At 38.8% G+C, this 24,737-nt stretch overlaps 4 protein-coding genes across 6 annotated transcripts in view; 2 read left to right on the top strand and 2 right to left on the bottom strand.

Annotated features, from left to right (window-relative positions):
• Positions 1–838, bottom strand: part of LOC118419514 — a 6,446-nt gene extending 5,608 nt beyond the window's left edge. For both annotated transcript variants that reach the window (XM_035825928.1, XM_035825927.1), the window contains exon 1: positions 621–838. The gene's annotated coding sequence lies outside the window, so the exon portion shown is untranslated. The remainder of the gene's footprint in view (positions 1–620) is intronic.
• LOC118419513 (ATP-dependent DNA helicase Q5-like) overlaps positions 1–21,774 on the top strand; it is a 44,711-nt gene extending 22,937 nt beyond the window's left edge. For both annotated transcript variants that reach the window (XM_035825926.1, XM_035825924.1), the window contains 11 exons: positions 2,755–2,842; positions 3,289–3,422; positions 3,876–3,984; positions 12,775–12,879; positions 13,201–13,292; positions 13,557–13,653; positions 15,685–15,867; positions 16,471–16,985; positions 18,328–18,367; positions 18,577–19,349; positions 19,693–21,774. In XM_035825926.1, the coding sequence (XP_035681819.1) occupies positions 2,755–2,842; positions 3,289–3,422; positions 3,876–3,984; positions 12,775–12,879; positions 13,201–13,292; positions 13,557–13,653; positions 15,685–15,867; positions 16,471–16,985; positions 18,328–18,367; positions 18,577–18,930 (1,717 nt within the window). In that variant the 3' untranslated portion in view covers positions 18,931–19,349; positions 19,693–21,774. The remainder of the gene's footprint in view (positions 1–2,754; positions 2,843–3,288; positions 3,423–3,875; positions 3,985–12,774; positions 12,880–13,200; positions 13,293–13,556; positions 13,654–15,684; positions 15,868–16,470; positions 16,986–18,327; positions 18,368–18,576; positions 19,350–19,692) is intronic.
• LOC118419512 (chaoptin-like) lies at positions 5,295–10,545 on the bottom strand. Its single transcript, XM_035825923.1, has 3 exons — positions 10,260–10,545; positions 9,731–9,810; positions 5,295–9,391 (listed from the first exon to the last, which is right to left on the bottom strand). Exon 3 carries the CDS (start codon positions 9,375–9,377, stop codon positions 5,421–5,423), a length of 3,957 nt encoding a protein of 1,318 aa, XP_035681816.1. The 5' UTR covers positions 9,378–9,391; positions 9,731–9,810; positions 10,260–10,545; the 3' UTR covers positions 5,295–5,420.
• Positions 21,775–22,748: 974 nt separating the features above from the next.
• LOC118420035 (kelch-like protein 32) overlaps positions 22,749–24,737 on the top strand; it is a 9,236-nt gene continuing 7,247 nt past the window's right edge. The window contains exon 1 of the mRNA XM_035826740.1: positions 22,749–23,428. Within this exon, the coding sequence (XP_035682633.1) occupies positions 23,092–23,428 (337 nt within the window). The 5' untranslated portion in view covers positions 22,749–23,091. The remainder of the gene's footprint in view (positions 23,429–24,737) is intronic.

The raw sequence follows: 24,737 nt of genomic DNA, 5'->3' as shown, positions 1-24,737 counted from the left end.
AATTTCTGTCCTCCTGGATTAGTCACTGTTTCAAGATACAGAGTTTCAAATTTTTGCAGATATGTAAATCCTACAGATCCCGTCTTGTTTAGATATCTACAGAGCTGACATTATCCTATGCAGCACTAGTATACAAAGTTGACAAAGAAGGGTAGACAGTCAGACACCACACAATTGAAGACGGGGTCGCCAGCCAACTTATAGACAGACAGTAAATCCACAGACAATAGCAAGTGTGTATTCTATCCTGCTGATGATTATTGTCTGCTAAACAAAGAAAGAACTGTGACATTTTCCCACAAAATAGTCTTGTATTTTAATCATAGAGTGAAGTTATGTCCAGAAAGAGGTCTTGAGTACTGTCTTGTAGTCTCTGAAATTTGAGGCATGACCGGGTCTCAAACCAAGGAAGTTCTATTCATTGAGTTGTACTGTTTATACTGATATACACGATTACAGTCTGCATGCAAGACAAAGAGAAAGCTGTGGTTTTAATCCCCAGACCAGTATAACTTCCCAGATCAGATAACCACAAGTGATCACTAGATTACAGATTAAGTATAAGCAGCTTTCTCAAGAAAGAGATCTTAGAACAGTATCTACAACAACAGTAAACTTACCTGAGGCACAGCCGGCACTCTTACAAACATCCTGCAGCTCACCTGTCCTAATTCACCTGTGCGACAAGCCCAAGCCCCCAGGTGTGACGTCACACTGCTGTACAGCATGGAACTCATTTACCTGTTACCATGGAGACAGTACACACCCTGGTCCGTGGTGAATAGATCGTGACAGTACACAAAGGGAGCGTAGTGGATGAATTATAAAGCTGAACAAGGCAAAGGCCACACCCCTTATCACCTGGGTTATGGGTGTCGGCTTGATATGCAAATTAGATTACCCCATTGTTTGGCCTTGAGGGCGTCAACCCCTATAGTCCCAACTCATCAAATATTGATAGTCATTACAAAAGAAAGGCTTGTGTATGTCATAATTTTTCTGTTGTAGGTACATGTACTTAGCCACAGCCAGGTAATAAATGAAATTCTAGACAGCTAGTATTTAGCAGTTTGGTGTGTGCAATTGAAAATATTGAATTCAGCAAAGTAGAAAGGTTGGCAAAGTTTATGACATTTTAGACAACAGGAAAATTAATGTTACAGTAGCTCTGTAATTTGATATGATAAATAGATAACTTGATATGATAAATAAATAAGTACTAGTAGCTTGATGATATGAATAAATTAAGTCTTACTTACCTGTACAAAAGAGCCCAGATAATTCAAGTGACACTTTTTTTCAGAAACCTAAGTTATTTCAAGGAGGTTGAAAAAAGGAATTTTTCAACCTCCTTGGTTATTTTAAGTTAAAAATTTAAACAATTTTGTTATCATTTGAGAAATTATTAATCTGTTGGTTACTTGGAGAATTTATGAGGATAAATTCTTTGTAAGCTGGAAACAAATATAGTCTAAATATTTTGGAAAAGTTCCAGACTCAAACAATTGAAGGATTTTGTATTGTTCCCAGATAAGAAACTCTCAGTCATTTCCCTGCCTTGTCAAAGGTTCCCACTCTTGTTGTCTCCTTGATAGTTTTGGATTCCTCAGTAGAAAGGGGCATTTCATTGGTTCATGGGCACAATGGATAGATATGCCACCTTTCCATATTGATTTTCCATTTGTGCCATGACTGCTGTATTTGGATTTAATGTGAAGGTCACATGCTGTTTTCTCTACTTCAAAGTGTACATCCACAAACACCATTCAGTAAGAGCCAACTGCATTCCTCTCAGGAATTGAGTGTAACACTGTAAGAGGGATGGACTTACAAGTGCCATTGTGGAGCTATGACAACATTACATATTTTGACAATTTGACATCCATGCTATATATATACTAGTATACATAGTACCTGTGATAGCACACTACGTTACGTCAACTTGGCTTTTTTTTCAGTTGTATCAACCATAGACATCAAAGTCAAAATAACCTGGAAGACAAGGAAATTTGAAAGAAGGAAATTTGAACTGAGTTGTCAATAGGAACATTTACATAGACGTCTCTTTTTGAGGACTCTAGAAACAGCCTTCCCTGTACTTGCAGGGATCGAAATACGTTTTTTTTGCTACATGCAAAATTGCAAGTTGGCAAAAATCTTACATGCAATTCGAAAAATCTACATGCAAAATACATCTTGTCTATACTACAATGATTTAGCCAGCTTCAATAATTCCGTCCTTTGGCGGAATTTTGCTGCTCAGGACAAATAAGAATTTTGCTCATTCTGTCACTTTTGGCGGACAGAAATCGGCACATGAAAATGCAGACAAAACTTGAAATTTTGGAATGATATCCACATAATCAGCATGTAAGTTTGCAGCAAAGCCCAATTTGATTATTTGTAACACCTACTGACGACTGGTGACGATCCCTGGCAAAGGCACAGGGCCTCAGTATTTTTTACTATAGGCCAGGTATTTTTAACATGCAAGATTGCAAGTTCAGAATATTTTTACGTGCAAATCTCAAAAATTACATGTGTATTTCGAACCCTGACTTGACATTAAATGAGAATGTGGTAGCACCACTCATCATGAAAGGACCATGATTTATTGAAGATTAAAGGATCAAGGAAGGGTATGAAGTATGAAGATATAAAAGAAGTATACTTTAAGTTTCTAAGCAGGAAACCTCAAGACTCACTTTGACCAGTTTGGAGTGTCATAACTTATGCCTCTCTCACAACTCCCAGGTGTCGTCATGGAATGATAGCGACATTCTTTGGTGACAGCAAACCTAAGTGTGAGAAAGGCTGTGACTTCTGTAAAAATCCAAAAAAGGTAAGTGGCAAATTTCAATACACATTCAGTCCTAGTCTCATTTTCACCTGAGTGAAGTGAGGAAAGATTGACATGTTTAAAGTGCCTTTCCCAAGGGCACAACGTTGGCAGTTTTGAACCCTTACCGATTGCGCCACATGATGCCACTGTCACATATCTACATGTAGGTCCTTTGTTTGTATGTTCCTACAGGTGTATAGCTTGAGAGTTACTGTATCTAGGTCCTGTGTTCATCTCTCCCTGCAGGTGTATAGGGAGTTACTGTATCTATGTCCTGTGTCTGTATTTCCCTGCAGGTGCATAGGGAGTTACTGTATCTAAGTCCTGTGTTTGTATCTCCCTACAAGTGTATAGGGAGTTACTGTATCTAAGTCCTGTGTTTGTATCTCCCTACAGGTGCATAGGGAGTTACTGTATCTATGCCCTATGTTTATCTCTCCCTGCAGGTGTATAGGGAGTTAGAGCAGCACCAGCTGAACCCTGTAAGTGCCAACAGGAGAGGAGGGTCCGGATCTACCTTCATCTCTGAGGAGGGGGGTGACGAGGATCTGTATGGGGGAGGCCGGCGGGGGGCTAAAAGGTGGATCAAATCTTTCTTCTTTTCTTGAATCTGTACACAATACTGATCAGGACTCATCATGATCTGAACACAACAACTTTGCCTTGTCAGTCTTTATAGAATTATACTGAATACACACTGCTTTTGACTAGCTATTAAACTACCTATGGCAAACCTGGTCTGGTCATTGGGGGGGGGGGGACCAAGGACACTATATAATGTCCTTGGATTGACAAAGAGATGACATGTCTGTGCCTTGCTAGTACCCAGTGCAATGTAATAACTGTTACAGACTCCAAAGAAAAATGATTGTACCGGTATGGCAATGATTGTCTGGCCCTCTGACTGAAGGTGTTATCTGTGTAAGTATGCCACCTATGGAAATCCAGGATAACTACAGCAGCAGTCAATGGTGTTGTGTTTGAAATGACATTTGCTATAACTATGAAATATTTTCCAACTTATATTCCCCAGAGATACTGATGACTACTTTAATGATGGTGATGACAGTGACAAAGGAGACAGGGAAGACTCATCAGGGTTTGCCAGGCTGGTTAAGGAAGAGTTCATGAAGAGGAGAGGGGTGAGATGAGATGTTGTGTGATCTGGTTGATGTGTTCTATTGTTTTCAAAGCAGTTGAAATGATTTTTGTTCAATTACTTTATGTACTTTCCTGAAAAACTGTGACTGATAATACAATAATGCATTTATGTGCATTTCATTTATTTGTCCTTCATGATTAAATCTGATGATAGATAAAAGACTTTACAAAATAGCAAAATTTCTGCATAATAAATTATCATTTTTTAAATTACTGTATGATGCAGAAAACAGGCCAAAATGTCTTCATAGAGAACTATCATCAGCTTTTACAAAATTGAACTGATTAGCTGAAAATAGATTACAACATTTTCTCTGACTACATGTACATGTATGTGATGTATACATCATGGTACTTCACATCCTAACATGATACATCATCTGCTAAATCAGGACAAAACAGAGGTGCTCTACTGTAATGTAAATAATGAACTAGACTGCTCTAGGAAAGTGCAAGGCATGATAATTGATCCTAAAAATACTTTTATACAAATGTGTCATAAAAATCCACAAATAAACATTTCTTACACAAGCAGACTAACAAATATCAGTGGAAACACCTCCTTGGTCAAGCTGAATATTGCCATTATATTAAAACAGTGTTGAATATGAGGTACCTACATATATGTGCAACCATACTGGCTCATAGCCGGGGTTGCCTAACTGATTAGATTAGCCAATGGCAAATACAAAGGGCTAGCTTGGCTGATACACAATACAACTAAATTCTGAATAATTGTAACCTAAGGAAATAATATAAGTTATAACATCACACAACTACTCTGTATACAGTATGATATAGGTAAAGAATTTATGAGTTTAACTTTTTCCTTTATCTACCATTACATATATGTATATGTATAATGTAATAAGCATGAACGGTTGACTGTCATATGTACAACATTTTATTTTTTTTTTTTTTACTCAATGGTCACCACGTAACAAGGCCTGAAGGCCACTCAAGGTTACGGGTTACATGATTGGAACTGTAACAGCAACTCTTCGCCCTAGGTCAGAAACATCATGATTGAGACCAGCCCAATTGCTCACTATGAGTGAGGACTAACTGACCCAATAGGCGAAGCAGGGGTTACGAGGGCTGCTCGGGAGATTCCCTACCCCTATTTTGGCCGAAATGGTTTGATCCGCTTGGGTGGATGTTCGCACATGTGGCGGGTTCTTTAACGTGCATAGGGTATGGCTCTCCCCACACACGGGACCTCCATGTAACGTCCTATCCGAGGGACGACTCATTTTACACTTGAGTAAAGTGAGGAAAGTCGTGTAAAGTGCCTTTCCCAAGGGCAACACCGGCAACACGGCAGGCGGATTCGAACCGGTGACCTCTCGGTCACGGGCCGAATACACTACCACTGTGCTACGCGGCCCCCAAAAACATGCTTTGGAAAAGATTTAGATCATTGGTCAGGCTTCTGCAGTGGTTGATAGTACTCCATAGCAGTAGCACCTGGTTCATTCATGTACATCACTTCTGGCTCATTCGTGTATATATTATCAGCTGTTCCTTCAGCACTTTCAAATCGTTGAGGGGGATCTGGTGGCTGCTGAGGAACAGCATGTCTCTGCATTTTTGGTGGTTTTAGTGCCTTTCTTGGTGGCCCCCCCTTTGCTTGCGCTGTACTTACTTTCTTTTGTTCACTTGGAGGTACACAGACTTCCTCGTATACCTCTGTAGTGGTTGGGGGAAGGGTATAACGGTCATCTTGCACAGGATCAGAAGTGGTGGCGGGAGATGGGGGCTTCTGAGGAATACCTTGTTTGGGGAGTTTAAGTGCTCGTCTTGGGGCCCCTCCTTTTGCTTGTGCTTTGCTTCTTTCTTTTTGTTTATGATCAGGTTCACTAACTTCCTCGTATACCCCCATTGCCTCTGTAGAGGTTGGTGGATGGGTATAGCGGTCATCTTTTAGAGGACCAGAAGTGGTTGCACAAGGAAGGGACAACAGATTGGGACCTCTCAGATCATCCTGTGGCTCTTCAGTAGCTGCCCTTACATTACTGAATACAACACTTTGATCTGGGGATGGAGGAGTGTTTCTCTGCCTTCTACTACAGGCAATGAACACAAGTGTGCAAAGAATTGCAGTACCAAGGACAGAGCCACACATGCTGCCAGCAAAGGCAGCAACAGAGATGCTTGCACTGGGTTCTGTTTCCTCTGGAACACTAAGTGTTATTGACATACTGCTGTGTGCATAACCTGCTGGATTTGAGGCAATGCATGTGTATACCCCCTCTTGTTCTTTTTCAATATTGGGAACCAAAATAGTACCATTGCTCAACATACAGATATTTGTATCATTAGCACAATCACCTGCTCTGACACTGTCTCCACTGGGCACAAGGAGCTCTAAATCTGGAATAGGAAACCCAGAGGTTTCACAGTACATGGTGACATTATCTCTGGTAGAAATAGTACTACTGATATTGAAGATGGTGAATGCCAAAACAGATGGACCTTCACACCTAAGAGATTGTGGATGAAGACTACTTAATGCATGTCCAGCAATACCAGTGGGATTGACATCACTACCACAAATTATGGTAGACTCAAAGGGGGCTCCTGTCATGTTGATTCTAGTTTTCAGCATCTGACAGTCACACACCCAGGGATTCCCCTGTAGGTTAAGGTTATTTCCATTAGTTATTGTGGAGAGTACTTGAAAGGCATCAATGTTGAGTGTCTTGAAGTTGTTGTTCTGAAGACCCAAGAAATGAAGGTTCGATAAGTTTGCTAAAGCTTCATCTAAGATTTGTCTGAGTGAGTTGGACTCTAGGTTAAGGGTCTGGAGGTTTAGTAGATGGTTAAAGACACCTTCTGGCAAATGTTCAAGCTGGTTATGTCCCAAATTCAGTGATTGCAAATAATATAGCCCACTGAAACTGAAGCATTCAACTGACTGGATTTTGTTAAAGTGCAGATTTAGAGTCACCAAAGTTCTCAGGCCACCAAATGCATTAGCCTGGACTGCAGTTAAGGTATTTTGATGAATATGTAGAGTTTGCAAGCTTGATAGGTGCTGTACATGGAAAGGAATTTCTGAAAGCTGATTGAAGCTGAGGTCCAGAGTAACAAGGTTTTGGTTGATTTGGTCCGAAAAGGCATCTGCAGGCAAAAGTTTGAGTCCATTGTAGCTGAGGTCTAGATTTTCACATCGACCAAGTCCATTTAGTGCTCCAGCCTGAAGTTGAATTGTGCTGTGTGCCAGATTCAATGTCTGCAAGTTTTGGTTCTGTGTGAAAGAATTTGTCTGTATTATCTTGATTTGATTTTCTTGAAGCTGCAAGTTTTGAAGAGCTGGAAGCCCATTGAAGGCACCGGTCGTGATATTCTGTAAACTGTTTGAGTTAAGGGTCAAAGTTTGCAGGCTTTGGAGACCATTAAATGCACCTGGCTCAATGAAGTCCAATTTGATATTTTGCAGCATTAGAGTTGTAAGCTGTCCAAGTCCATTGAAAGTATCTGTGACTAGAATCTTAATGTCGTTTTGGTCAAGCTGCAATGTTCTCAAGTTTTGGAGAGAAGAGAAGGTATTTGGTGGTAAATAGTGAACCTTGCTGTTTTGCATTTGCAATGTTTGTAAGTTTCCTAGTCCATGAAATACATCTGAAAGCAACCTTGTCAAGCTGTTGTTATTGATATTTAGGTTTTGCAAACTTGTGAGGCCATTGAATGCATTAGCTGGTAGCATAGCCACATTGTTGTTCTGGAGATTCAAAGTGGTCAGCTGGCCCAAGCCATTGAAGGCATTTGCTGACACTGTATGAATGAAGTTGTCCTGAAGGTGCAAATTTTGCAGGTTACTCAGTCCACTAAACTGGCTACTTGACAGAATGGTGAGTTGGTTATCATTAAGATAGAGGTTTGTCAAGGATGATGGTTGGCTGAAGATGTTAGATGGCAAGGAAGTCAGCTGATTCTGGTTGAGTCGGAGCGTCTGCAATTGAGACAGCCCATTGAAGATTGTAGAATAAAGGGTTGTCAGTTTATTGTCATCCAGCCGCAGGTCTACAACATAACGAGCATAACTGCTGAAGATGTTTGAAGGTAAGAATTGAATATTGTTTCCATACAAATGAAGAGTATGGAAGTTTGTGTGGCTAAGTCCATGAAATACATTGGAACTTAAAGACTGTAACTCATTGTCATTTAGGTATAGGTAAACCAAGCGATTCATGTAACTAAACGTTCCAGCAGAAATTGAGCTGAGGCGGTTTCCACTCAATTTCAAAGTTTGCAAGTATCTCATGTACTGAAAGGTATTAGATGATATACTGCTGACTTCATTGTGGGAAAGATCAAGTGTTCTCAGCTGGCTGGGAGTTGAGGAAGACCCCATACCTTGGAACATGTAATAGTTTAAGGATGTAATTCTGTTATTCTGAAGATAGAGACGCTGTAAGCTAGTAAGGCCAGAGAAAGAATTGCTTGAAAGGCTGCCAATCATGTTGTTAGACAGGTCAAGCCACACTAAATATGTAAAATACTGAAATGTGCTAGATGATATACTGGTTATCTGGTTGTTTTGCAAGTAAAGGTAATCCAAGCTTGATAACCTGTTGAACATAGTGCTGGACAGGCTTGTGATGTTGTTGTTTTGCAGGTACAAGCGATCCAGATTTGTAAGGTAATAAAAGGTGTTCGATGCAATGGTTCTGATACTATTATACTCTAAGTAGAGCCTGTCCAGATCACTTAAACTACTTGAAAACATATTTTGTGATAGGGATTCAAGCTTATTGTGTCGCAGGTAGAGGTAATCCAACTGGGAAAGTCCCAAAAATGTATTTGGGCCAATACTGCGTATTTGGTTGTTGTCCAAGTACAGGTAGTCAAGATCATTTAAAGTAGCAAACATTCCTGACTCCAGTGATTCTAACTGATTTTGCCTGAGATACAGGTAATCTAGTTGGGACAGGCCAGCAAAGGTGTTTGTGCCAATGGTACTTATTTTGTTATTGTCTAGATCAAGGCGTGACACCTGAACTAAACCATCAAACATCCCATCTCCCAATGTAGCCAATTCATTGTTTTGAATTTCGAGCCTTGTAATTGAGCCTGAGTTCAGAAATGTCCCACAAGTTATCATGGAAATCCTGTTATCACTCAGATACACATTTCGTAGACTGCTGTACCTTGACACTGCTGTGTGGCTGATATTAGTCAGGTCATTGTTGCGCATGTACAGAGTCTGTATTGATGTTGGGAAGTCTTGTGGGATGGACTGGAGGTATTGGTTGTCACAGTTGGCAGTTGTAGAGCTACTGCTGCACCCGGGTGGATATGCCGTTGTGAGGTGACTTTGGAGCAATGCAACCAAAGTGTAGAAGAAGAGAAAGGCTTGCTTCATCTTCATCTTTTGGCTCAAAGCTGTAAGGTACAGATCAGACTTTATAGTGGACATACATACATGTCACCACCAATTATTTGAATTTTTCTAAGTTCATAACAAGTAAGAAATGAATTGAAGGTAAGTCTCTGTCCCAGTTATGCTTGTACACAGCTATAGACATGCAATTGTATATGATATCAAAGTGTTAAATATGTATGTCAGCTGAATGATACTACTTGTTACATATAATCTGAAAATGTTGGGTCTATATCTAATGAATACGCACAAAAAATGCACATTGTTTACTGGAAAGTTTAGTAACTACATTTACAACTTCAAACTTACTTAATTTTTTACTAAATTAAAATCAAATTTACCTTTACAGTGTTGCAGTTTTGAGCTTTATTGTAAGATGATTGACAGGTCTGTAGTGCAGCTGGCACACCAGGCAGGATAACTATAAAACAACAGATTAGGTTGTCATGTGAAAATAAATGAAGTAAAATTCATATGCTATACTGAGAAACATCTGCTGATAAAAAAGGTACCTCTGCCTGCTCTATTTGTAGTTGCTGCTATTTTTTTTATGGCATCTTGGCACCTAATCTCTATAAGGAAGTGAACTTTAAAAAAATCAAAATAAACTATCCCTTCAGTTTGATATGTTTTGAGCCTTGAAAACAAAACAAAAAACACCTTTTTAATATGATCAAAATGAAATGAAATGTTTGAAAATTTATTTTGATCACATTGTTGAAGAAGAAGGAACGGTTTACTTTGAATGTGTTTTTGCTTTTTTATACTTTTTTATAAGGAAAAAAGCAATGATATCTACTTGCACTGTTACAGTGGAGCTCCATCATGCAAAGTGGGACTTGCCTGTATTACAGATAGAAAAGAACTCACCTTTTTATGGAATTTCAGATTTTCCTTGCTAACTGGACAGGGTGTCTTGGGTGTTCCTCTCCCTGTTCCTGTTGTGCCTGTAGGATATATGCTGTGTGTTGTTGTTCTGCTGGTGCTGTGTTATTGTTCTGTTCCTCTGGGTGTGAAAAACAGGTTTGAACTAGTCCAACAGTAGCTGGAACATGACCCTCGTATTGCTGCCTTGTGGCTGGTTCAATAGCAACCTTTTGTTGTGCTGTTGACCCTTTGCTTTGTTAGACTGCCCAGAGTCAATATTTGAATAACAGTGAGCATTGTCGCTTACTTCCTCATAAGGAGGGCCTGAGCAAGTTGTAAATTACATTCAACAGCGATCAGATTTTTATTGGACTGAGCAGAGCACTTTGTACAGATCGAAAAATCTTGAGATTTGTACCAAAAATCTAGAGATATAATAAATGTATTGACTGAGTTAATCTTGAGATTTTTTATGAGAATCTTGAGATCATTTTATTAAGTCTCAAGATTCTTGAAAAAGATCTTAAGATAGATTTTTTTCCAGAAGGTCAGACAGTGTAGAGGGTACAGAAAAGTTCCAAAGCCATGACCCATTCTCAGAGTCATAGGGACAAAAGGCTCTTGGGCAGTACCAGATAAGTATAGATAAACCCAGATAAACAAGATAAACATCACAAAGTAAAACTTCAATCATCCCACCTGTGAGCTTTAACTTGATCACAAAACCGTGCCATGGACAAACTTTTTAAGTTTTCAGTAGGGTTGACACCAGCAAAAGAGCCTGAATGGTCTCAATGGCTATAAAACGAATTTTAAAAAGTATTTTATGATCACTATTTCTAAGTATTTTTCACATTCCAGTCACCTTCAATACAAGCAGTGTAACTCCCCAAGACACCAGTTCCCTCCCCCTTTCACAATTATACAAAGTTTCCTCCTCCAGAGTCTTTGGTGAACAGGCAAGCAAAAAATAGACTACCAGCCTTCGCCAGACCTTCCTAAAGGGGGGATGGATCATAGAATTTGGCAAAAAGGGGAATACTTGGCCAGGAGAGTCAGTCCGTGGGAAGGGGACATTCCCCCTCCTGGCTGATCAAACCCTTTGACAGCCAAACCCCCCTAGCAATTGCAAATTACAGTGCTCTCCTTATAGCCCGCATGTACTTGGTGTGGTACAGACTAACAGAACGTCCAGCTTACCTTGCTTGATTGTCCGTAATAAACTGTAACACGTTTGTTGGCTGCTTAAGACAGAGCTGGTCTGCAGGAGTAACTGTTAAGTTAACGTACAGATATCTGTGCTGTAGACAGAGTATAGACAGGGTGTACCCAACTTGACAGTCTGTACAACAATAGCCTACAGCAAAATACCTGACAGTGTTTTATTAGCCAACCGGTGAAAGTGCCCTTGCGCGTCCAAAGATTTTCACAGAATATCAGCTATATAAGTTTTAGCTGTAAGAAGCTGCAAGTATTTGTACAAAGTGCTCTGCTCAGTCCAATAATAATCTGCTCGCTGTTGAATGTAATTTATAACTTTCCCAACCATCTTCACCAAACGTGCTGTTTTTAATACTAATAAATGTCCACCATCATTAAGTCTCATGATCTTTAGGCCTTACGTTTCCATCATTCTATCATTCATTTTGATGATATCCATGCCTCTGGTATCAAGATTTTTCTATGTAGCCCAGGAATGTAGATGTGACACCTGTTTGCACAGTGGTTACTACAAATACAAGGAAGGGAACACGAAACACAGGAAACAGAACTTCAGAAGTTGAACAAACAAACATGAAATCTGGTATTTCTGTAATTTGTTTTTGTCTAGTTGGATGTAAAGTTTGGCAAATTGGAAACTTAAATTGACAGCTGGCACTATAATGTACTGGCCAGATAAGTTGATAACTGTTGGTATGATTTAAGACACGTTGACAAATATGCAGAATTCTTGGAAAGTTCCCAGAATTTTTGGAACTTTCCCATTTGCAAGAATTTCTGAAAAGTTCTGTAAAATTCTGTCAAAATTTTGGGAACACCTTATTTGCATATTTGTTATTGTGCCTTTATAATGCATCTTAGTATTCTTACCTACACTCATCAACTCATCTGGATGGTATAATCGAAAATAAAAGATTTTCCAGAATTAAACAGTGTCCTGAATTGTAATGTCACAATGATACGATTATGTAAGGCTACTTAAATTAAGTATGTTTTTAAATTTAGAAATTTAGAACGTTACCCTTGAATTAAAGTGTACCCATTACATACAATGAAAGAAGCGTTGATGTTCACTTTTTCATTTATTCATCAAAGTTCATCTGCTTTCAAGGATATGGAAGTTCTGTACTGTAAATGCAGAAATTTTCGTGGTAGCAAAAAATTCTTTCCATTACAGTCAGAGACTACAGAGTATGGTGCTACCGCGAACTTAAAACCACCACAAACTTAAACTCAGCGCAAACTTAAAACCACCAAATTTGATATACATGTGATGTCTGGATGTATCTATCTGCAGGGGAAAGGTTCCAACACCCCCACCCAGGAGGAGTTTGTCCCCCCAGACCCTGACTGTCCCCTCAGGGAGGCAGGCAGCCAGAGGATCCCCAAACTCACAATCAAGGTACTAATAATAAACTTACAATCTCATAGGGATTTCTAACAGCACAAATGATACTACAGATCCAGGGTACTGCTGGTTAGGTTCATGTTGTGGAAAACATCAGAAAAGGAACTCAATGCATGGCCTATAGTTACAGTACTATTAAATAATAACAGTTCTTTTTGAACTTGCAAAGTATCATAAAATGTTAGCTGATACCTTTTCTTTGAATACACTGTGGAATTAACATAAAATGTATTTGTTCTTCTTAGAAAAATGCATGGTATGAATAAATTTCAAAATAATTTTTGCACAAATACTGTTGATTGTATGTAACTACAGGCCAGAGAACACTGCCTGAAGCTCCTGGAAGATGCACTCAGGGAAAACTTTCTCCAGTACTTCAGAGACAACCCTGCCAAACAGGCTGCAAGGTGAAGTAGTGGTTTGTGTTCAGTGTATGGTGTCACATTTTTGTGAACAGTTTTTCATTTTGTTTGATAAAATTAATGATGTGTGTGGGACATGGATGTAGTGACTTAAAGGAACTTTATTTTCCTACTCAGTTTTCCTGAAGGTAGAAGTTCCTGGCACGAGGTGAACTCTTGTTTCTTGACATAATATCATCCTGGCTTAAGGTATGTATGTGAATGCTGTTCCTGTATTGTTGTACTGACTGTTGTATTCCCCATGCACAGTGAATGGGAGCCGCAGTGTTGTGCAATAGATGTGGAACATGAGGTCTTCAGAGCCAGCCGGGTGGCTTCAACCTACAGGATGGGTGCTCTTAAAAAGGTCAGAGGTCACATTGCTTGTACACACAGACATGTAGTATTTTGTGGTTATCCTTTTAAGACATTAAGGGTACATTTGTTATTGAATATTTTATAATTACCTTTGCCAGAATGGCTAAAGGTTATGTTTTGGGCTTGTGAGTCTGTCTGTGTGTGTGTCTGTGTGTCTGTTAACAGCATAACTCAAGAAGTCTTGGATGGATCCCGATAATATTTGGTAGGTGGGTAGGGGTCGGGAAAACGAAGGTCAAGTTCGATAATGGGCCTTCTAGCGGCTTGCTAAGGTACTGCAGCAGAACCTCACTTTTTGATATCTCGTGTTCTGGACATGCTGTGATCATGATTTTTGAGTGGTAGATAGCCCTCGAGGCAGAGAGTAAGTGCTGTGAGTTTGGGCCCCCTAGCGGCTTTTTTGGAACTGCAGGCGCCGGTTTCCTTTCAAACTTTGGATGAGAATAACTCTACAACGTGTTGACGGATCGTCATGATTTTTGGTATGTAGATAGAATGAGTGATGACTTACATAATGGTATACTAATTATGCAAATCAGCAGCTAATTTGCATAATTAATGAGGAAAAATTATAAATCCACTACATTCCATGATAGGACTTTCAAACTTGTCACATATGTAGCTGGGAAGGAGAGAAATGTCGACAGATATCAATTATGCAAATTATGACCTCATTTGCATAATTAATGAGAAAATATGAACATGTTGACGGATCATCATGTTTTTTTGCATGTAGGTAGCGTAAGTGAAGACCTACATAAAGAGATAACAATTATGCAAATCAACAGCTAATTTGCATAATTCATGAGGATATTTTATAAATTCACTACATTCCATGATAGGGCTTTAAAACTTGTCACATATGTAGCTGAGAAAGAGAGAAATGTCAATACATATTTATCATGCAAATGATGATCTCATTTGCATAATTAATGAGAAAATATTAACGTGTTGACGGATCGTCATGATTTTCGGCATGTAGATAGCCTAAATGAAGACTTATATAATGTGATACTTATTATGCAAGTTAACAGCTAATTTGCATAATTGATTAGGAAAAGTTCATAAATCCACTGCATTCCATTATAGTACTTTCATCAAAGTTGTCACATATGTAACTGAGAAAGAGGGAAGAGAGTAAGAGGTGTATTTAAAGACTTTGAAAGAGAATAAGTCAAGAATGGATCAAAGGATCATCATGATTTTTGGTATGCTGATAGCTTAAGTAATGCTTGATACAATTTGATATCAATTAATTGTAAATTGGGATCTAATTTGCATAATCAATGCCGAAATTTTATAAACCAACTCCAAGCATTTAATTAGAAAGAAAATGAAATGAGTAACGCATTTGTCTACAGACATCATTCTACATAACAAACCTGGTTTATTTGGCAAAGGTATGTGTTCGTGGAACTCTAGTTTTATCTGTGAATCATCTGTCTTGTACTGTCGTGTCAGAGTCAGCATTTGTGTACGAGCGTAAATGCAATATTTGGTAAATGAAAAGTACTGCCTCACCACTTGAAGTGAAGACTTGCATAGTGGGATACTAATTATGCAAATCATCAGCTAATTTGCATAATTAATGAGGAAAGTTTATAAATCCTCTGCAGTGCATGACAGGACTTTCAAACTTGTCACATATGTAACTGAGAAAGAGAGAAATGTCAATAGACACTTGGCCAAAGCCCCCATTGTCATTTACTATTCAGCCAGGCCGGAGTCAGGTAGAGACTGCATAATTTTGACAAAGCACTATGAAAATTGAAAGTTGTGCTGGAAAGTATCACAACAGTGTACATAATTTCATTGTGACCTTCACCAAGAAGGTTATGTTTTTGGTGGCATTTGTGGGGAACACACATTCATGCAGTTGTTTACTATTGGGGTAGGTACTCTTTTAAATTAGTAATACATGAATAAGACCTTAGAGTCTTGAAAAAAGGCATGATTATTTGGCGAAGGGATGTGTTCGTAGAACTCTAGTTACAAATGTTTCTTTTTTATCCTTTGTCAGGTAACTGAGATCAAGAACACAACCAAGAAGGGAGACATACACAGTGCTTTGGTACCCAACAGTTCACATACAGCCAGCAAAACTGCTGTTAAAGAAGAAGCAAACCAACAAGAGGAGGGCAACAAGAACAGCTCAACTTCTGACCTCTCACCAGAGCAGACTTCTGTATCACAAAGTGTAAAGGTAAATAACTGATTTTGAAGTGCATAGATGTTAAGTCCCAAATTCTTGAAAGTAATTATTGCTTTATAGTGATTTACTACCAGTGTGTGAACAAAGCAGAGCTGACTCTGCATTAACCATTAAGACCTGACAAGTTTGATTTGTTGAATCTCACATTGGAAAAATGTCAGGGTGAATACATGTATTATAGTCAGTGTCACAGTTTTCTCTCCAGCCTCTATCATTGTTTTTATTGCTGAATGTTTACTTAAAAGTGTCTGTAATAGCAAATGAACTGGTGTGAACTAGCCTTCATGCTTGGCAGTTCAACACTGTAATTTATCATTGATACGCCTGTTTTAAGGTTGTGTTTCTTTAGACCCTAAATCAAGATCACAATCTCGGAGATAGAGGAAGTAATGAAATGTTGTTTGCTCTTGGCCACATTTTAGTGATGTAATTTATTGAAGCCTGAATGTAAAGTGACTCTTAAAGTATTTAAAAAGTGCTTAATGATAGGAAGGAATGTTAGACACACTTGAGGACTGAAATAGCCTTTTCTGTAACTTTTATTGAATGCAGAAATGCTTGATGTACAAATGATAAAATTTGTGTTACTTTTAGGAGGAAAAGAAGACATCTTACAGCTGCAGCTTCCAAACTGCCTCAAGTCTGCTAAGATCTCGCTTCAACTCTGAAGACATGGTCAATATCAAGACAGAGTCTAAGCCGATGGCTCCTTCAAGTAGCAAAGTTTACCAATCTTCATCAAGTCTACTAGAATCATCACAAGATTCAATGTATTCTTTAAGACATTCAAACAGCCTAGGTTTTCAGACTGCATCAGACTTGATTAAAAGTAAAACAACAGATTCTAACATTTCCACAACAGGTTTTACCACAGCTAGTAACCTTCTAGAAAAGGAACGGCAAAAATCAGCTGCTGAGTCTCTCGCAGGGGGATTTCAGTCAGCTTCGACACTCCTTAGAAGTCAGTACTCCGTTCCTTCAAGTGATGAAAGCAGTAATAAGAGAACCTTAAAGAGGACAAGATCCAAGAGTTCTTCTAAAGCTCTGACAAGTGGAAACTCAGGAATGAAGCAAGCTCCTATTGTCCAGTACTTCTTTGAGACACATAGGTAAGTGCTATAAACATGAGTCCATTACAATCACAATCATTATGACAAAATCGTATGATAATTTCTACTTTGTAAGACATTGATATGTTCCCAGTCCAGGTGCCATGTCCAAGAAAAAATTTAACTGTATTTGGTGAGACATTCAATGCTCATACTGACTGGCGCCTCAGTTTGGCCTCCTGCTGCTTCTGAAGTTGCAGACACTGCCTCCTCTGGAGCACATTCTTCTTCAGGTCCAGCCTGTTCCATCGGAAGTTAAACTGTACAGCCCCCTCTGTCGGCACGTCTAGCTGGAGTTCTTTGATTTTGTCCATGAGGTCCGAAATGTCAGACTGAAGTGAAGTTACATCAGCTTTCTTCCCTTCCATCTTCTGATCGGCTTCAATCTTCTGATCAGCTTCAGATATTTGTGACGTGGTCTGCGTCGGTCCCTGAGATTTGTTTCTTCCTTCTTGTGATTGTTTCGGGTTGTTGAGGTAGCTTCGGTTTTTGAGTAGTGCCCTTGGTTGCTGCGTGCCCTTCTCAGCCATGTAAGAAGGCGCACTGCCAGGTCAGTACAGTTCAGACTGTCGGTATGCTCGCACTTGAATGGACCATACCGGTGTTGCCAGGCTGCCTCTTTTCTTTAAACCATGTGCAGTAGGTCATGAAGATATCGTTTGTTTCAATTGTTCTTTTATGTAGTGTGAACACACAGAGTCATGCACCTGGAATAGTTCAGTTGCTGTGACAATTATCAGTCACCTGACCCTTTTGTTGCTACTTTTGCTGACTTAGGAAGGTGATGCAATAGTACAAAGTTTACATGAAGTAGTTCCTGCTGGGACAAAATTTTGCTATCTGAGCTATCTCTTTCTACCTTTAACTAAATGATAAAATAGATTGAAAGTCAAACGTTTTATCAGAATTACCGTTATGTTACAACAGCAGGACTTATGAAAATTGAAAAAAAAGTTCTTTAATTGCCCTGAAATTGTCATATTTACCATAATATTATACTCTAAATCATGGCTGAGGCACTTCATCTCACTGTAGCCAGCTAGAACAAAAGTGGAACTAGTTTACCGTGTTACTTTCCTTTTTTCTACTCATCATTCATTCTGTGAGGTTAAAGAACTGCACAGAGAGTGTAAGTCACTGTACTGTTGCGTAGGCAGTATCTTAATCCAAATTGTGCATTTGATGATTTGTGTCAAAATGGCTCCTTGTTTTTATTGAAGGAGACTTATTTTACTTATATTTTTTTCCATTTTATATATACTTGCAAAGATGTGGCTTATGATCATGTGTAATGGTTATGAAATGAATTTGCTTAATAAATCATTCTTCTTTTGTGTCTCAGGTCAGAAGATCCAAGACAAAAGAGAGGCTTGTTGACCCAGGTGACTGACCTTTTCAATGACTTACCTTAAATTGGCACTTTCTAGGTAACCACTCTGAGTATGAACTACAAATCAGCATGATGGTTGTGTAGCGTGTACAATCTAGTAGGAAAAGGTTTGAATGTTCTGATGCCTCTACACATACTTATGTCCTTCTTTTCTGTTCTATTAATTTGATTAGTGAATGTTATAATTACTTCCATCTGCAGGAGGAGACTGCACTGGCAAAGAAGCAGCGCAAACAAGTGGCAGCCCTGAGTACTTCTATATTAGATAGAAATCCAGTACAAACCATCAAAACACCAACCAAAACAAACATCAGCCAGAATTCTGCCAATGGCCGACCAACCAGGAACAACAGACTATCACACTTGCAAAATGCAGGAAAAGAGAAATCGGCCCCAAATGACAATAGTTTGGACAAATCTGCAGTAAGTAATGGGAAAGCTCTATCAGGCACACCAGACCTGAACGATGAGCTGAAGAATGCTGCTGATATAGTGGTGAGGTACCTCACACCCTACTACAAGGATGGGAGATTTGCATCAAAGGTGTGTACCTAAAGGGTCCATGCTATGTCCACATCTATATGTTGATATTAAATATATGCAAGAAAATGTCTGTACAAACTACAATGTAAAATGTCTGTACAAGACTGACTGGCATGTAGCAGGTGCATGTTGTGCTTTGTAGTATCAAAAAGTTTATGAATTTTTAAGTGGTAACAATGACTGTTTGAATATGATGATGATATTAGCATTCACTTTTTTTCAGAGTTTCATCATTGTTATTCAAGATCTGTAGTATTATTGTTAGACAGTGTGTTGTTATTTTTGTGTGAAAGCTTTTAACTAATTGTAATTTGCATGTTGTAAGTTACTTGTTATTTGACTATTCAACCTTCCCTCTAGGACCTGTTAAGGCATTGCCCGTGTGCTGTCACACAAGTTAAAGGACGACCCCAGAGTCAACACAGACAATGGTGAATATCCTTTTCCATAGATATAAGCCTGAAGAAATTGTCATTCGTCATTTGTAGTGACAATGGGATTAGGCATCTGTGGTAACCTATTAGTAAGTTGTTACTACTATGCAAAAAAAGTACAGAGAATCTCCAATATCACATAATTTCTATCAAACAGTAGATGTTGGATGAATCTTGTATGATGTACATATGATGTGGTTGCAACCTTTATATGTGTGTGGAAAGTCTGAGATTTTGTAAAGGATCACTGATTCAGATGATGTATTGTTCTATGGAAAACTATCTCATAGTTTTTTATTCTTCTGATCACATCAATCAATCATTCCTTCTTTTGACCCAGTTAAAGAGAGAGCGAAAGGTGCCATCCGACAGTTCTTCAAGTGTCACCCTAGCTGTTCTAGTGAGACAGATCTGAAGGGCCTGGTGTGATGCAGGGTTTGTACATACCTTTCAGGGCAGGAAACACCACCTACATGTATTGGGTAGTGCAGGTAAACTGGAGCTGTGCAGGTACTATAATCTACCTACAGCTAACCTGTACTTGCTTATGATAAAACCAGTCTTTTGTATTACGGTGACAGTAGTGGTTTCAAAATGCTGCTCTCAAATGCTTAATGCATAGTCTTCATAGTAGCATTCTTTACTGCAGAAGATTCCAACAGTTACAATGCAAGATACAAAATGGGACTGCTAGGAACATCTCAAAACCATGTTTTAGACCAGGGAACATAGAATACATGAAAGTGGTGGAAGTTATTTTACATGTTGCCTGCACCAGTTGAGACATGCTTACAAGAGGATTTTGAGCCCTGTACATTGTATTAAGCAGGTCAACACTAGCACATTCTGGCTCCAGTTTTTCAATGCCTTGGTTGTATTTATGATAAGAGTGCAATCTGTCTATAGCAAGATTTGAACTGCTTGAATGTATCTCATCTCCAAGCTTCTACATGTGCCATGAATAATCTGAAGATAACTTTTGTTGCAAAATAGATACTAGATACTACATCACATGTTGACTCGAGTTTATTTGAACCCATTATATACAGAAAAGATATACATATATGCTTGGATTTGTTGCATGAGAAAATGCCACGTTAATGCAAGTGATCACTTAGAAATGCATGTAATCATTCAAAGTGTTTGTGATCTAGGATGGTATGGTTTTGTTTGCCATTTCAGTTTTGAATCTATGCATGTGCCAAATGCCTTTAAGTGAGTTTAACACAATTTTCCTGGTCTACAAAGTGACTCATCTCACTCTGTATAAAGATGTTAACTGCAGGTTTATTGGAAGATGTAGCCATTGTTTGTGTGGTCTACAGTATGAAGGAAATACATTGAGTTCCTATTATTTGTAGACTGTATCTTCTACTAATGTACATTGTATATGCTGTAATGGCTAATGCACTGTACATCTCTAAGAAAATTTCTTCATGCTGCTATTAGGGCTGACCCACATAGACCAACTGTTGCACCATATAGTGAGCTTATTTTATACTTTAACACATTAATTTTGTTTCCTCAACTGTCATGGACCAAACAGGAGCATCTAGCAAGTAGCTAACTTATTCTCAAAAATGATATGAAAGAAGACATTGACTGTTATTCCCCCTTGTACAAAACAGTCCACACAAATTGCTTTTAGCTTATTCTGAAATGCTGGTGACCATCAGTTGCCATCCAATGTGAAGGAACGTACATGATACAGTGTTACAACTTGATGGTTCAGAACCAAATAACGTTTGAACTATGGAATGTGTATAATGTATATGCTTCTATTGCTGCTATATACCTGTGTATGTGACATCATCTGCAAATATGTGTAATATTACAGTAAATGAGCTATCAGGAAAGCAATACCGGAGAGATGTTACAGATGTGTAGAGGATATTTTCCTATATTATAGCAAAGGATTACTTATTGACAAGGAATGTGCCTAAAGTTGAAATGTTACCAGACATGAGGTCAGTTTCAGCTTTTATATGCTATTATATGGACACACAAGTTACATTGTAGATTAAATACTACCGCTGCCTTTACATCTTACACACTACTTGAATGGTTCTGCTTGAAAACCGTCTAAAATAGCCCCTCTGTGACAATGTCTTTGTCCTGGCCATGGTAACAAGCTGTCACAAATTAGCACGTGGGAATATTAGCTGCTTTGGGTTTATAAAACCAATGCCAACTGTATTCTGCAACAGTCGAAATGGCAGCAAAACTGGATTTTTTTGTTCATTATCACATTGACTTCAGGTGGGAAGTCACATGAATGCCTGCATGTTTACAAGAAGAGGTGTTTACAGACTGTGACGTATGAAAGTTTGGGTATCCAATGTGCAACAGGAAGTCCAAATAACAACTTACAAAGAAACAAAACAATGCTCAGTTCAGACAAATAAAGATCGTGGAAAATTTGCTTCTGTGTTGTTCTGTGTGGCCCTGTAGCAAATGACAGACATAGAGAAATAGTGTACTGTAAATGCATTTAATTTCGCAGTAGCGGGAAAAGTGACTTTTCGCTGTGGTTTTAATTTTGCGGTACCATGCACTGTAATCTCTTACTGCCGTGGAAAAATGTTCGCGGTGGTTTTAAGAAGCGGCCACCGCGAACATTAATCCACCGCAAAAGTTTCTGCATTTACAGTATTTGTGGAAGATTAAAGACACAGATATCTACTTCAGCACCAAGGACATGAATGGGCCTACTCATTCAATACGGATTTTCTTTTGTTCAAAGCATTATCAAAAATCGTCTTTTGCAAAGCTCTCATTCACACACTCTGTGGTAAGGAAAATCCGAGGCCAGTCTTACCACAATTTCTTGTTTCATACTTACCTATGTCATTTCTTGTATTTAAAATGAAATTAATATAGGACGGTCACCATAAAAATAGAGCCTTTGGGTAAGTCTGTAACATTGCCTTGGTACACACAGGTTCAGAATGTGGAAAATTAATCCACACAATCTTTTGTTTTCATCTTGGCCTTGGTTATATTTTTATTTTAAAATGTTTGAGAACCAAGGAATACATTGATATCAGTATGTAAATTATTCATGAGATTTGTAGATTGAAAAGCAATTTAATTTTCAAACCGCAATTTTACATGAATATCTTGAGATTACCTGCTAGTTGCATGCAGATATTTTGCAGGATACGATGACCAGTGACCTGGACTTGATTTAAGCAGACTCAGCCTAACAACAAAATTGTTGTTTTGTCCTCATCAGCTGTTTGCAAAAGTAGGAAAACTGGTTTGCTGAATACTACTTGAGTGGAATATTCCATCCACATGTTTAGAGAGCACAAACTGAAAATCCTTTTCAAACTGCCTTCTTCATTTGTATGTCTGAAACACATTCACCATTTAACTATATTTCACATGTCTCTTACAGGATCTTGGAAGTGATAATTTTACCTTTCTGGTTGGCCCCTCCTTCCCTAATTTTGTTAATGGAACATTCCACACAAAGGTGAAGGCGCAAGTATTAAAGGGCAGCGCAAGTGGAAACTAGTAAATGTCTATGTTTGCAACAGTTACATGTATGAGTCTGACCAAGGAGCTTTGTCGTGACGTTTCCTGAATATCAAGTGCAAATGTGAATAGAATGCAAAAGGGAGTATTAGCCATGGATGCCAAGTAGATTGCCCTGACTGTCAATGATCTGTGACACAGCCTACATTGTTGTGAAACTGTTGACCTTTAAAGTTAGACGACAGGGAGGAGCTTGACTATGGAAACCCTCACAGGCACAGACGGACACGTCATACTTATAGCAGGGGGAGTGAAGTACACCGCCAACAAGGCTTCGCTCATAGCCAGCAGTGACTACTTCAAGGCCATGTTCTCCAGTGGGATGAGGGAGACCTCGCAAGTATGTATATCATTATTACAACAAGTTGTGCATGATCTGTTTAGGTTAAGGCATGCATGTTGCTCTACAATATCTATGCATAACCGAGATGCCCGTCCCAGGATTAAACCAGGGTCTCCCAGTTACCAACTAATTGGAATGCTGTGTGGCTGGTACCAGTTGAACAAATATTTAAACTTTTATGATTTTTTTATGTGTATGTAACAATTGACTAGTATTGAAACCACTTGATAGGTAGATCAGGATTTTTGTTTGCATAATTGATGACAGAATGTTTAAAAAATAAGTCTTGTTAGAACATGGCCACTACCCCTCAGCCAATGGGAGCCCTTCAATTACTGTGATTATATCCACATAGTGCAGAAAAAGTGTTGTACTATCCAAAAAGTGTGGGATTATGTAAAATTTGCATAAGATAATACCACACTTTTTGGATAGTACCACACTTTTTGGATAATCCAACACTTTTTCTGCACCACTGGTCGGATCACACACTGTGCTAATTGCCTAGGGGATTAGAGAGGATTAAGACACAAAGACTCAATGTCATAAAAGTAACCAACAGTTTAATGCTTTCCATAGCTGTAACAAAGAACCAGGTCTTCAGAAAATGACAAGGTTACTGCCGTCAAACTATACAAAACAGTTTGATTCTTTCTACCGAAACAGTCACCCAACAGTCAATGATTTCTATCACTGGAAAACACAACCAGATCTTCAGAAAATAACAAAATCTGTGCAATATTTTACAGACAGTAACAGGCTCGACCATGCCGTCAAACTTACACACAGTTTGATTATTAAAACTGTAAACTACTGAAAACAGTGTCGCCACTCCAGAAAATAACATGGGTGCCAGGTACGTTAAACCAAGGAGGTTAAACTAAACAAAACAGTTTGACTCTCTCTACTGGAAAACAGGCTTGATTCATGTTCTCAGTGCTGGAAACAGTGGAAAGAATAACCGAAACAATAAACCAAAACAGAGTAACTCACAGTTCATGATCAGAAATCCCAGTTCAAATATGCTTGCCATGATGATGTAACGTTAACGTTAGATTTTAGTCCGTTTGGCTGAATGATGGAAAGCTGTGACAACCCGCTTGACTCTCAAGGTCAAGATGTTCCTTATACCGGTCTGCAAAGTGGAGCCCCAGGCTAGTCGGTCAGTCCAGTCATTGAAAGTTCAAGTCAAAGCCGGTTAAAATTCAGTTTAGCCGTACCAGATCCTTCCATGCCTGTGGCTGGGTGTAGACTGAAGTTTCACATGGAACAGACTAGATGGAGATGGCCACCCACCGCCATGCCATAAAACACCATGAACAGATTCCATTGATCCATAAATTCTCTATCCATGAGAGCAAGGAGGTCCCCTTTTCCACCTCCTTGATGAGAGGTAACCCTAACACACTTTGAATATAATGTAATATCCTGATTGATTCATCTTGAAAAATATCTTCGGGGTAGTGGCCATGTTCTAAAATAGATAGATGATGGGCTTGGCT

This window comes from Branchiostoma floridae, chromosome 7, assembly GCF_000003815.2.
Source record: "Branchiostoma floridae strain S238N-H82 chromosome 7, Bfl_VNyyK, whole genome shotgun sequence".
Classification (NCBI taxonomy): Eukaryota; Metazoa; Chordata; class Leptocardii; order Amphioxiformes; family Branchiostomatidae; genus Branchiostoma; species Branchiostoma floridae.
This window is presented reverse-complemented; position numbering and strand designations above follow the sequence as displayed.